The sequence below is a fragment of the Nicotiana sylvestris genome, chromosome 7, assembly GCF_000393655.2.
Source record: "Nicotiana sylvestris chromosome 7, ASM39365v2, whole genome shotgun sequence".
NCBI classification, from domain to species: domain Eukaryota; kingdom Viridiplantae; phylum Streptophyta; class Magnoliopsida; order Solanales; family Solanaceae; genus Nicotiana; species Nicotiana sylvestris.
This window is the reverse complement of record NC_091063.1, coordinates 144,720,491-144,734,505: the sequence shown is the minus strand read 5'-3', so window position 1 is coordinate 144,734,505 and position 14,015 is coordinate 144,720,491. Positions and strand designations below refer to the sequence as shown.

The following is a 14,015-nucleotide window of genomic DNA, read 5'->3' as shown; positions in this document are numbered from 1 at the left end:
ACTATCTTCCCAGTGGAACTATATTTTATTTTCGTAACACTCATACGGTACCTTTAACTACCCCAACTCTTATTTGAATATTTCTCAAGTATTACAATGTCATAATTGTGGGGCTAAATTCACTATATTGGGTTATACTATCTTTATCTTGCGCAACCTGCTGTCTTGTTCTGTATCCTCTTGACTAGCCATAGCTAGGCTCTTTTTGAATCAACTACTAACTGCTCGTTGGCCCATCCTCTTGTTAATATTCCGCTAAATCTTTCTTGGGTTATTTCCTTGGTCTTAACTTACGTCTCGCACAAGCTCCTTAATTATCAATAACATCTCGGGCAGGAACCCTTACTTCTTCTCATTGACGTCACGTTTGCATAATATTCTCGAATCGTAGCATATCTTTCGCATTTGGATAAGTGCAATCTCATCCCTTTCTCATTTTTATCGCATTCTTCCTTTTATCATTCCATATTCCCCCCTTTATGGGAGTACTAAGAGTTGGAGCTACGACGACCTGCCTATAGATGTTTCACCTTTTCATCTTTGGCATCCTTTCACATCATCGATGACTCTTACTCATCTTGCGGTAATCCTTCCGTACCAAGGATAGCAAAATCCCTTACTCACGAGGGTGAAATTTAGTATAACTAGCATATATAGTCCCTTAAGCTGAACTTTGCTGACATTTCTTGCTATAGGGAAGCGTCTTCCTGAATGATCATTCTCTGAATTTCTCATGAATCTTCTTTTGTCGTCCATTCTATTATTAGCGGAACAAAATTTGAAGTTCTTATGATGGCGACTATCACCAGTCACTCAGTCCCTAATTCATGTTTAGTTTATCTTGTTCACCAATCCATAGTGGTTCTATTAGGGTCTAACGTTTCCTCTTGGTAATCACGCTAGATTTGCGAAATTATTTCTTGAACTGAGGACATGATTGTATGGCCTATACTCTTTTGTCCTAAGTCCTATCACTTCTCGTTTCTTCCTTCACTTGACTATAGATTTTATAATATTGTCATATTTTGATATACCATTGTCATCTATGTATCACATCTTACTCATAATACTTTATTAACTCTTTTCTTATTTCCCGCTAACATTTATGTCTATCTCTTTATTCTGAAAACTTGAACAAGACATTCTTTTGCTCTTAGCTTCCCTTTGCTCTATCCAATGGCTCTTCAAGTTGCTTAACGTTCTTGATTTACTAGGGACGCGAGCCACACTAAGATAATATTTATCCCTTCTAGGCTTATAGTGCATGTCTTTGTAGTACTCATATCTGGCTGCACTATTTCAGAGTGCACCATCTGGTGTCTCACAAAGAAATCTGTTAGCATATTTGCAATATCCTTCGAAAATGTCAACTGACACAAATAATTCATCCATCATATCTTCTTATACATCTCTGTTAATCCCTATAGGGCATATCTGGAATTGGTGTGACCAATTGTATATACCTCTATTACTATTGAATATAACTCAAAAAGCTTATGTTCCTCTGCCTCAATTATAAATGACGTTAGCCTTCATTAATTGGGTGCCTTGTACCCTTCTTCATCTTGCATCTTTTGCTTGTTGAAACCTGTATTTATCTTCTTAATCTCTCATTGTCTTTTACCATAAAGATGGATAGACATTCTTGCCTTAAGGCTTCTTATCAGGAAGTTTGCACCTTTCAGTACACCCATGATCTGCTAAAGACCTCATATTTACTTATCGTAGGCATTATACAAAAATCCAATTCATCTGACTCGGCTCTTCCACAACTATCTCTCTTTCCAATCCTTCGTTTCGGATGTACGTATCGTCTTATTAAGAATAAAATAGAATTTCAGAATTTGAATTCTTATAAGTGAGCTCGACCACATGATCTAGAGTAAGAAGAAAGAGTGACGGTCTTAAATGCCCTGTAGCCTCCTGCTTATAAGTGTGGTGCACGACACACCCATAAACAAGACTCTACTAGACACGGTTTATAGACTTCCTAGGACAGAACTGCTCTGATACCACTTTTGTCATGACCCAAACCGATGGGCCATGACGGGCACCCGGTACCTTACTCAACCGAGTACCAACGTAATGTATCTTTCTTATTACATCATTATATACACATGACATACGGGCCTAATAGGCCAACATGATCCTTTATAAACTCAAAACATAGGTCGACCAGGTCGTACAATCTTTTATATACACAACATATGTTTACAAGCCTCTAAGAGTACATAAATGTCATAAAGGTCGGGACAGAGTCCCGCTATACCAAACAATACACGTCTAAATCATACTAACCAAACGAGCAACTCTAAAGTAAATAGAGCGCACCAAAATCTCCCGCTGAGCTGATAGCCTACTTGGAGGGCTCTCGACTTGTCTATCGGGACCTGCGGGCATGAAACGCAGTGTCCACAGGCAAAAGGGACGTTAGTACGAATAATGTACCGAGTATGTAAGGCACATAAATAAATACATAAGAGACACGGAAGACATATAGAGTACATGACTCAACATGTAAGTCTGAATAACTTTGTAACGTCATGCATATGCGTATGAATGTCATATCTTGCATAGGTACATGATTCATAACATCATCAGCCTCTGAGGGCACCCATCATATCATATCGGCCACTGTGGGCAAAATTATCATCGTATACCAGCTGATCAGGTGGTGGTGCGTATATAACGCCATAACATTTCCCATATCCCATATACATATATATACATACATATATATATATGCGTATACAATGCCGTTTGAATCATATTTACATATATATGCGTATATAACGCCGTTTGAATCATATTTCAGCCACTGTGGGCAACATCATCATCATATACTAACTGATCAGGTGGTGGTGCGTATATAACGCCATAACCGTTTCCCATATCCCATAGACATATATTTACATATATACGCGTATATAACGACATCTGGTCATGGGTCAATGCACATGCATGGGATGCATGATAAATACATAATAATCTCAATATTCTTTCCTGATAAATTTTTCCAACTGCGTATTATTCTGAGATCTATGAACAGATGATAAAATATTATGACACATGGGAATTCAGGAACATAGATATCTCTAATACTTCTATGAATATAGTCATTTATGGGATTTGTGCATTTGCACGTTTCTTTCGTATCGTATGGATCATGCCAAAAGAAAGAAGGAATATCTTTAACATACCTTTAATGACGACTTTATCGAAGGCGATGAATTTGGCCTTTTCCATACATAATCGCAATAAGTGAAAAAGAATTAGATTCTTTAAGTAGTTGCACCAGTAGATAAGTTCACTCCTTAGACAGCAGGATGCCTTCGTTGTTGTCATTCTTGGTTCAGTGCAAAATATAGCTTCTAAAGATAATTTTCTAGCTAGAGAAGATTATCTTTTTCCAATTGTTTCCATTCTTAGCATATCTATATTTATTTGTGTCTTAGTAGTAGTATAAAACACATGTAAGACCCACTTTTCCATCTAATTTAATAGTCTTTGGAAGGGTGAGTCATAGAAAGTGATCTCAATATCACACACGTATCTAGCACATTTAACAAGTGTCTTTCCCTTAACCAACATACATTTAACAAGTTTTGTTCCCTTAACCAACATTGATAAGAATGTCTCTTGAGTAGGTAGGACTCACTTAGAAAGAGAAATTAGATTCCCTATCCCACTAAACCTCTTTTAAATAAAATATCACGGTATGTGCAAATACATAAAAAAATCCATGTATAGTAATAGAATTGAAATCTAAACGTCATTGTCTTACATTTCAAAACTATCTACTAATCAACTCATCAGATTTCTATTTTAAAAATCATGAGTGCTTTATAATTTAAATTGTACTAATATATTATAAATATTATGACATCTAAAAACAATATGCCATAAAATTATAATTTTTGTTCCATCCAAATATCAAGAGTACAAATTTTTGTACTATTGATCCTTAAATTACTTAAAATATTATTCACTTTTCACATACCTTATACACCTTACTATTATGGTCATGTGGTACCTTACATGACACTAGTCCATAAATATCGGGTATTAACACTCGGCCCGGATTCTATCCCAACATGATAAACTTGGATGAAAATCCATGTTCTTTGATTTGCTTACCCTCTCACCTTTACGAATTTACTTATAACTTGTTTGAAATGACATAATACTTAAAAACTCAAAAATAATCTCATTCACGAGCTTATATCAATTTACTCATGGTGTATTTTCATGTATGAAAATATGGGGTGTAACATGGGAGATCCCCCTGCATATTTACTTTGGGACTACAAAATGGTATTACAGAAGATCCCCCTGCACATTTACGTTTGGGACTACGAAATGGTATCAGGAGACGCCCTGTTGTTATTTCGGTGTACTGTACTGTATCCTTCTGTGATTTCTTTCTGGTTAGATTTCAGTCTTTTATTTTACTATGGTATTTTTGTTCCATATTATATATATAACCAGTAGGGCCCTGACCTAACTTTGTCACTACTCGATCGAGGTTAGGTTTGACACTTACTAGGTACCATTGTGGTGTACTCATGCTACTCTTCTGCACATGTTTTTGTGTGCAGATCCAGGTACCTCTTACCAGCCTTGCTTTTAGTTGCACAGTTGTTGTTCTAGAGACTTTAAGGTACATATACCCGCGTCCTCAGACCTCGGAGTCCCCTTCTATCTCTTCTTATATTGTTCCTCTTTTACTTCTTCTAGTATTGATGTATAGAACAATTAGACAAAATCTTAGAAGCTTGTGACTTATGGTGTTCTAGGTCTTGGGAGATTTTGTGCATATTCGAGAGTGGTTATTGTATATGCCGAACGATGCTTATATCAGTTGTTAAATTATCTATTGCAGTTAGTTGTTACATTTTATGTTTTCTTTTTATTATTCCGCAAATGTTAGGCTTACCTAGTTGTAGAGACTAGGTGCCGTTACGACATCCCACAGAGGGAGGATTTGGGTCATGACAGATATAATCTCTTTTTTGGTGATTGTGATTGCATATATATAAATAATTACACTACAAAGTACTGATTACTTGGGGGATATTGCAATCCCCTAAAGTCAGACATGTTTTCTTTCAAAGTGTCAATATTGCAAGCCAAAATATTTCTAGTTACTTCAGTTCCTAGGATGTCTACCTAAAATAATTCATTTGCAAACACCAGAGGAACTGGTAGCATTATTCTTCCCAAAAAGCTTGTTTTTGCTCTTTCCTTAGCCAATGCATCTGCCACCCTATTTGCTCCATGTAGTTGTGCTTCACTACTACTCCGGTCATCCTTTGGATCAACAACCTGCATTCACATATAATAGGATCATATGTTATATTCCTTGTTATTAACATTCTTATTACCTTTGATGAATCTGTGGCTACTTCCAGTGGTATTAAGCCATTTTGTTCTACAATTTGGAGTCCCTTAAGTAAAGCAGTTAGTTCCGCAAGGGTGTTGGTGGTGTGTGGTATGTTTCCAAATATCCAATCACCAAGGTGTATCCTAAATACTCCAACATTTCTCCCTGCCCCTGGGTTATGCTTAGCTGCACCATCAATATTAAGTTTTGTAATGCCCCTAGCTAATCGGAGGCTCACACTTAACCCTGATAGGGATTATCTTCCTAATATTTCCTGTGCCTGCTATTGTGTAGTATTCAATTGTTTGGCAATGGTGTTCACAGTTGAGATGACATCTTCCCTATTGTTGAATAGGTTATGGTTCACAGTCCAGTGGTATCTTTCTTCGCTTGTTCCATGTGGTAGGCCAGTGCTAGGCTTTGAAGATTGGGTTCATATGTTGGCTTTCAATTCAGCTTTTTGAGATCAAGTCATGAATGGCATTTGGACAGTCAAAGAAGATGTGGTTGCTACTTTCTGGTACTGTAGAATGAAGCATCAAACATGATTACAGTTAATTCCAATTATGTGTAGGAAAGCTCCTGTTGGGAGCCTTTCCTGAGCATGGTTTTAATTTTATTAGGAACCTTTAACCTCTATATCCAACTGAAGTTACCCCCTGTCCATTCATCAGAGGCTTACTGCTATTGCTAAGAAAAGAATAGGCTGATTTGCTAAGAAAAGATATAATCTCTATATATGTGTTAACTTTATTTTTAAGAACAGTTATTATTAAGGGTAAAATAAGAAAATATAATTTCTTTTGTTTTGAACTTCTAAAATAACAAATAATTTGAGATAACTATTTTTAGAAATTACTAGAAATAATTTGAGACGAATAATTTTTCTAATCCCTTGTTGGAAATTAAGTCAAGAGAAGATTGTACATGCATTCCCTTAAGTATGAGTCCGTCAAGACCATACGGGATAAAATAGTTTAAAATTTCTTTTAAGTTGTAAGTAGTGTGTATGAGTCCTTTTTTATTTTTGTTGCTGATTGGTGTGTATGAGTCAGCTAATATGTACCTTAACTAATTCACTGGATACTAATCTCCGACACTAATATGGATTTCATAAAATAATATTTATAGTTCTTTCTTGTCCAAGAAATTAAAGAATGAAACATAACATAGATCAGACAAATAAGAGAAAATCATCAATCTCTCTTTAGTTATTGAAACCAGAAACAAGATCTTATCACATCACAAGAGAAAATAAATATACATTTTAAGCTTTTCATCTTATTCAACGGGCATCATAAGTCGCAATTAGTTACTCGAATTCAACCCAGAGTTCTGATCAGTGTTTGTGGAAATCTGGATCCTTGACTACAGTCACAGGGCAGGTCGCATTAGACATTACATAGTTTGTCACACTTCCCAAGAATATCCTGTTTTACCAAGAGATACATATAAATATTAATGGCATATTTAATTAATTACTTGAATATAAATAAATAAATAAATAAACCAAATTTTACCTAGTAAATTCAGAAAAATATAAGTGGAAATTATGAATAGATCAATAAAAAATACCTTTGGATGGTAGTAAGGCCTCTGCTACCCATAACCAAAGAATCCAACTTGAGATCTTCAATAGCATCACATAGTTTCTCCCTAGCATCTCCCCAGTACAGTTTGGTGACAACATTTATCTATACAAATATCAATGAGAAATTCTTTTAAAAAAATTAAACAAAAGAAAATTAGCAAAATGAAACTAGGAATAATTGATGAAAAACCTCTTTCTGCCTAGTAGCAGTATCAAGCAAATCAAGAACATCAATATCAGTCTTCACATCATATTTCTCCAACACTTCTGCCTCCCTAAACTCCACCAACGGAATTAAAGCTAACAAACAAAAGAAAACATCAAAGTATTAACACCCTGATACGCAAAGAATTTAACTTTAAAACGGAGAAAGAATTTTCGCACTATCATATCGCCAAAAAATAAAAAGTAGGATTAGCAATCCAAGAAATAATTCAAATTACTTATTACAATAAGTTAAAATGTTAGAATAATAGGATAACACAATTGAAGAAGAAAAAAAAACTTTGCCGTGAAATCGCTGCCCTTAAAAAGATGTTATATGTATATTCTTTAGGAAATTACAGGCAATTTTTTTTAAAATTCAACAAGCCAAAATATACTGCAAATTAATTATGCTATTTCAGGAGCATTGACGTATCGGGGTTAAGGGATATATATTCACGTGAGCTCATGCTCCTCTTCCTAAACCATGTACAATAATGCTATATTTCTTCAAAATTACTTAAATATATATACATAATATACTGCAAATTAATTATGCTACTTCAAGAGCATAGGCATATCTAGGTTAAGGGATATCGACATGTGAACTCATGTTACTTCTCCCTAAACCATGTATAACAATGTTATATTTTTTCAAAATTACTTAAATATATGTACGCACACGCATGCTCAAAAACTCCTATGGTGCAATTATTATTGACTACACCTCTACAAGTAAAATTGGTAGTTCAAATCTCACTCCAGACGGTCTTGTTTTCAGCACGAAGTATAGAGATATAAGTGAAAATCGCCAAAATTTCAAAAAGAATAAAATTTGAACCTATAATTTCAAAAATGTAGTAGGTTCATGGCAAGAGACTAAAGTTAAACCCGTCAAATATAAATTCTTGATCTACCTCTTCGCAACGATGCAACTATACTCTTGAAATCCTGGATCCGCTCAATTCAGAAGAGTCCTTGTATTTATAGAACTTTAGAGATGACTTTTCAAAAGTCATTCTCTTTTGACGAACAAATATATGTCTGTTCAATTTAAGACCCCTAAATATTATAACTCAACATATATAAAAGCTAAATGCATATTTGCATCCACAAAAGAAAGAAAAGAAGAAGAAGAAGGGGAATCTTACGAGAACCAGATTGAGCCCAGAGCTTGTTACGTGACTCATCAGAAGAATGAGTTTTGATGTGGATGATGTAAAAGGTGTCGCCTTTGTCAGCTAAGTTATCAATGGCCCATTTCAGAGCAGTTTTGCTGCTCTTTGAGAAGTCCATTGCCACACCAATTGTCCTGTCTTTCACCATTTTTTGGTTAACTGATTACTTCTTGTGTTTTCCTTGATAATAAAAGAGTAGTAGAGCACCTTCTTACGTGCGAAACCTGAAAGCAAAAAAAAAGATGCGCTTTAAGGCACTAAAGTTGTAAAACATGGTTCATTTTTGGACAGCTATTTAAGGATACCGGGTTTCCTTCTGCCACTTGTCTTGATCTTTAATTCGCTTTCAAGTCAAGTATCTAACGTTTTACTGATTGACAAATTATATGTCCTTCCATTTGGAAAATAATTTATTACTTATTTACACAAAATGATATGGTTAATTATAGTTATACGCAGTAGTATATCAAGGCAATAATGTAATACTCCCTTCAGTCCATAATAAGTGATTTATTGACCTTTTTGTGGTCCAAAATAAATGATTTTTTCAAATTTCAAGAATGAATTAATTGTTTTTTTCCTACACTACTTTTGGAGTAAATAATGTTTGAGTATGTGCTATGAATGTTTATGTGAAGAGATAGTAAATGTTAATATGGTCAATTTCATTGCTATTTAATGTTAAAATATGAATTTCTTAAATTTATGTGAAATCAACAAAAAAAAATCACTTATTGGACCGGAGGGAGTACTAATTAATCTTAATTAAGAGTTGAAAGTTTATGTGTAAATTGCGTGTCATGTTTATAATTAATGTATGTAGAAAGATACAAATCATTATGGTTTAGTATAAACACAGAGTGTAAGAGAAAAAGCTGCGTACTCTTTTGCCGTCTCAGATGACATTACAATTTCTTGTTCCTTAATGAGTATTATCCTACGTGTTGTTAATCTTTGTAATCCTTTTTTTGGTAGTAACGAGAAAATTATAGCTTCTCTAAAGTATTTGAAAATTAAATAACTTATATTTTTCTTATTTTTTATATTTTTTAATTTTATTTGTAATTTTATGTATCTTTTTAAGCTTGCAAAAACTATTCAAAGAAGTCAAATGGAATAGTAGTATTATTAGAATCATAATATGATCATAAATAAATATGAAAATACGCAATTCTGCTAACAAGGAAACCTTTCACTATATTAGTAATGACCCGTACTAAAAAGATCACCTACGATTGTAACTAAGTGATAAGTATTCAAGGTTTGAGCCTTGAATATAAAGTTATTTTTGATAAAAAAAAATGCTTTACTCCAAAATGAAAACTTCTCGATGCGTAAATGACAAAGTGCGTAGCAGAGAACGAATGAAAAAAAACAATTCCTACTAAAAAGAATACCCTTCAAAATTCTTCCAAGTGGCCCTAGTGTGGGTTGGTAATATCAATATAGAACTCAATAGCAGCCATCAAGTGGATTGCGAAGAATAAAAAGTGGATAAAGAAATTAAAAGAACATGCTGCATAATGCATATACACAGCAGCAACGACAATGGTGGAATACCATGGTGGTATTAGGCTGTAATCCACTGGTTTAATTCCATCGCCGCCTCCACTTGTCTTACAAAATCTTTTTAGTTTAAAATTGAAGTTTAATTTCATGAACCAATATAGTCATTTGGTGTATAATTGACTGATAAAATCAACCTAAAAGCTAATTAGAGATAAAATCAATCTAAACCTTAAATTCTTTTTTGGAATATCGTTTTTACTAGAGATGGGATCATTATTCGTTGCTTCTTTTGAGGGAAATCCTTAGAGAATTTGTGTGGTTGACTCTGAAATGAAAGTTCTTTATGAAAAAATAATAAAAGGAAAATGGTCCGAATTTGTCCTTACACTATTTGAAATCGAGTAAATTTGTCCTTTCTTAAATTGTTTGTATATTATTTTATTTTTTTTGTCGTTAGGAAAAAGTTTCATTTTTGCTCGTGATCTTTGTCGGAGCTCCAACTAAGAATTATCTTAAATCATAGTAAACAAAATTATGGGTAAAATTTGAATCTTTATTTTCGAAGAACATGGATTCTTGGAGTCCACCCATTTTACATTGAAATTTCATTAATGATAAGATAAATACGAGGCAATTTACTAAAGGTTTTCACGCATTTGCGACGATCCGATAGGTTGTTTTGAGTACTAGTCTTTTATTATATCTTGAGACATTTCATAGCTTCATTTGATGTTATATGACTTGTGTGCGTGATCTGTATTGTTTTTCGAAAAGCTTCCACGTAAAATTCTGAAGAAAATGTTATTTTGACTTAAAATGAGGTTAGAAATGGCCACGGTCAACGTTCTGGGTAAACAACTACGGATCGATATTTTGACGATTTTGGTAGGTTCGTATGATATTTTGGACGTGTATGCATGTTCGTTTGGGGTCTCGAGTGACCCGAGCGCGTTTCGGCGCATTATGTTAAGATTGTAAAAATTGAGTGTTAAGTTGAAATCCTTGAGTTTTGATGATTGATTCTTGTTATTTGGTATTATTTTGACGATTCTGGTAGGTTTGTATGATATTTTGGACTTGTACGCATGTTCGGTAGGGGTCCCAAGTGACCCGAGTACGTTTCGACGCATCATGTGAAGATTGTAAAAATTGAGTGTTAAGTTGAAATCCTTGAGTTTTGATGATCGATTCGATTCTTACTATTTAGTGTTATTTTGATGATTTAAGGTAGCTAGCAAGTTTTTAGGATGATACTACACTTGTATGCATGTTCAGTTTCGAGGGGCTCAATTAAGTTTCGGATGTGTTCGGAGTGTTAGTGAACTATTGATGCCTTGTTTCGGGTGTTTCAGGACTATAGGACTCGCAATTGCGATGACCTTTTCGCAATTGCGAGTCCCGCTTTTGCAAAGACAGATACGCAAATGCAATATCTAGGGAGAGGTTGTGATCTTCGCAAATGCGAGTTGGGTGTGTTCACTTTTGCGATAAGGACAGCTTTCGCAATTGCAAAGACCGTCTCGCTTTTGCGAGTATGGGATCAATCGCAAATGCGATCACTTTGTCGCAAATAAGATATCGAAGGGGTTGGGTAGTTGTTTGCTTTTGCGGATGGTGGTTCGCTTTTGCGAATATCGCAATTGCGAACAAAAGTTTGCATTTGCGACAGATGCAAATCGGAACTTAACTCATTTTACACCCTTTTCAACCCTAAGCTCTCTAAAGGTGATTTTTGAAGAACTTTTTCTCCCAAATTCATTGGTAAGCATCTTTAACTAGTTTTCAATTAATTTCAACTACTTTTCTTGAATTTTTAACATCAAATCTATGAATTACAAAGTAGAAATTGGGAGTTTTGGGTAGAATTTAGGAATTTTATAAAATTGATATTTAGACTTCAAATTAAGGTCGAATTTCGAAACAAATTGCATATCCGGACTCGGAGGTTAATGGATAATCGAAATTTGGTTAGACTCTCGAATTTCGACCAAGCGGGCCCAAGGTTGACTTTTGTTGACTTTTTCAAAAATAATCAAAATTCAACCTTTTTCATTCGTTGGTAGTTTCTAAAGATTATTTTGAATTGTTTGATTGATAATTAGCTAGATTCGGTTGGTTTAGGGGCTTGTTCCAAGGGAAAGGTCGTGGTTGATTATTGAATTGATTCTGGAAAGAGGTAAGTGTAGTGGTTAACCTTGAGTTGTGTGAATTAGGACTTGATTGGTCTATTCGCTACTTGATTTTATGTGCGGGGACAATGTATGTGAAAGGTGATAAGTGTACATACTTTGTCATGGGTTAAGCATGCGGGGTGGGCTTTTAACTGTGCATTTCTGCTATATCATGCCTTCTTTTACTCTATATTACTACTCATATCATGCCTTCATTGTTACTTGCCCTTATTTGTTAAATACATGCCTTTTTATTACATGCCCACTCTTGCTGCTTATTCTGTGCACCCATATTTTTACTTGTCATCTGTCTTTATTTGCTTTATACCTTTAATTGTCCATTTGACTTTACTTGCTTCTATTTCGCTCCAGGTGTCATATTGGGTTACCTCAAAGTATTTACTTGTTTTAGTTCATTTCCCTTATGTTGAGAGTTACGCCGTAGTTGTTTATAATATTACTATTGTTGTTTAGGATCGGGTTGTATGTAGCCACGGATACTGATATTGTTGTTTGGGATCGGGTTGCATGCCGCAACAGATATTAATATTGTTGTTTGGAATCGGGTTGTACGTTGCAGCGTATATTGATATTATTATTTTGGATAGGGATGCGCGCTGCAATGGATATTAATATTGTTGTTTGGGATCGGTTGTATACCGCAACAGATAATGATATTGTTGTTTTGGATTGGGTTGTGCGCCGCAACAGAAAAGATATATAACTATTTTTAATGTTGGCTATGTATCCGTGTTGTATTGTGAATTTGAGCATTAATGATATTTTGGAGCCTTCCGCTACGTACTTTTTGTTCTGATTTTCATAATTAATTCTTGTTCCTTTATTCTGTTATTGTTGTCACTTATACTCGTACAGGTTTATAGTATGTGTCTTGTTATAGTCTCGTCACTACTTCGCCGAGGTTAGGCTCGAAACTTACAGAGTACATGAGGTTAGTTGTACTCATACTACACTTCTGCACTTCTTGTGCAGATTTTGGTGTTGGTCTCAGTGACGTTTAACGGAGGCTTGCTCAGATCATCATTTATCCGGAGACTTGAGGTACAGTTGTACGGCGTTCGCAGACCCTGAAGTTCCCTTCGTATCTTTTGTACTGTTATTTTATTCAGACAATTGTATTTTCATTTTAGACATAGGTTGTAGTATTTTGTTTTGTATCTCATGTACTTGTAAATCTGCATTTTAAATTGTTAAAATGAATAGTTGTGTAACTAATGTTGGATTGCCTAGCAGGTGGATGTTAGGCGCCATCAAGACCCCGAAATTGGAATTTCGGGTCGTGACAAGTTGGTATCAGAGCACTAGGTTTTCTAGGTCCTACAAGTCATGAGCAAGCTTAGTAGAGTCGGGAGGATCTGTACGAAGACGTCTGTACTTATCTTCTGGAGGCTATAAGGCTTTAGGAAAATTTTCACTTCTTTCTTTCTCTATCGTGCGACTTTATTTTATCATCGAGTCTAAATCATTCTATTATTATTCTCTCTCACAGATGGTAAGGACACGTACAACTGCCACAACTGATTAGGAGCCGGAGCCCCGGGTTGCAGTCACTATAAGGGGTAGGGACCGGGGTCGAGGGAGAGCCAGAGGCAGAGGCAAAGCTCAGCCTCGAGCATGCGCAGCAACACCTATTTCAGAGCCTCAAATCGAGTAGGATGAGGAGATCCATGTTCATACTGCGCTAGTTGGACTGCTCAGGCCTCATAGGGGTTCATAGCTACCCAGTACTTCAGGATGCCATACTCCACCTGGTTTGCCTTATGGAGAGTGCGGCCTAGATCGGTGTGTTCCCTATGGCACCAGCTATCTCTTCGGATGAGAGAGGAGCCCAAACTCCCACTACTCACACTCAAGAGCAGATGGTTCATGGTAATCAGACTCCCACATTTTTGTTAGTTGGAGTAGTTCAGCCTGTTATTGCTATATAGTCCGAGGAGATACCCGTGATGTCATTCGAG

General features: G+C 35.3%; 1 protein-coding gene across 1 annotated transcript; it reads right to left on the bottom strand.

Moving 5' to 3' along the window:
- Window positions 1-6,566: 6,566 nt before the first annotated feature.
- On the bottom strand, window positions 6,567-8,623 carry LOC104211477 (universal stress protein PHOS32-like). The gene is made up of 4 exons (XM_009760537.2): window positions 8,330-8,623; window positions 7,165-7,274; window positions 6,959-7,077; window positions 6,567-6,813 (listed from the first exon to the last, which is right to left on the bottom strand). Exons 1-4 carry the CDS (start codon window positions 8,502-8,504, stop codon window positions 6,723-6,725), a joined length of 495 nt encoding a protein of 164 aa, XP_009758839.1. The 5' UTR covers window positions 8,505-8,623; the 3' UTR covers window positions 6,567-6,722.
- Between the last annotated feature and the right edge of the window lie 5,392 nt (window positions 8,624-14,015).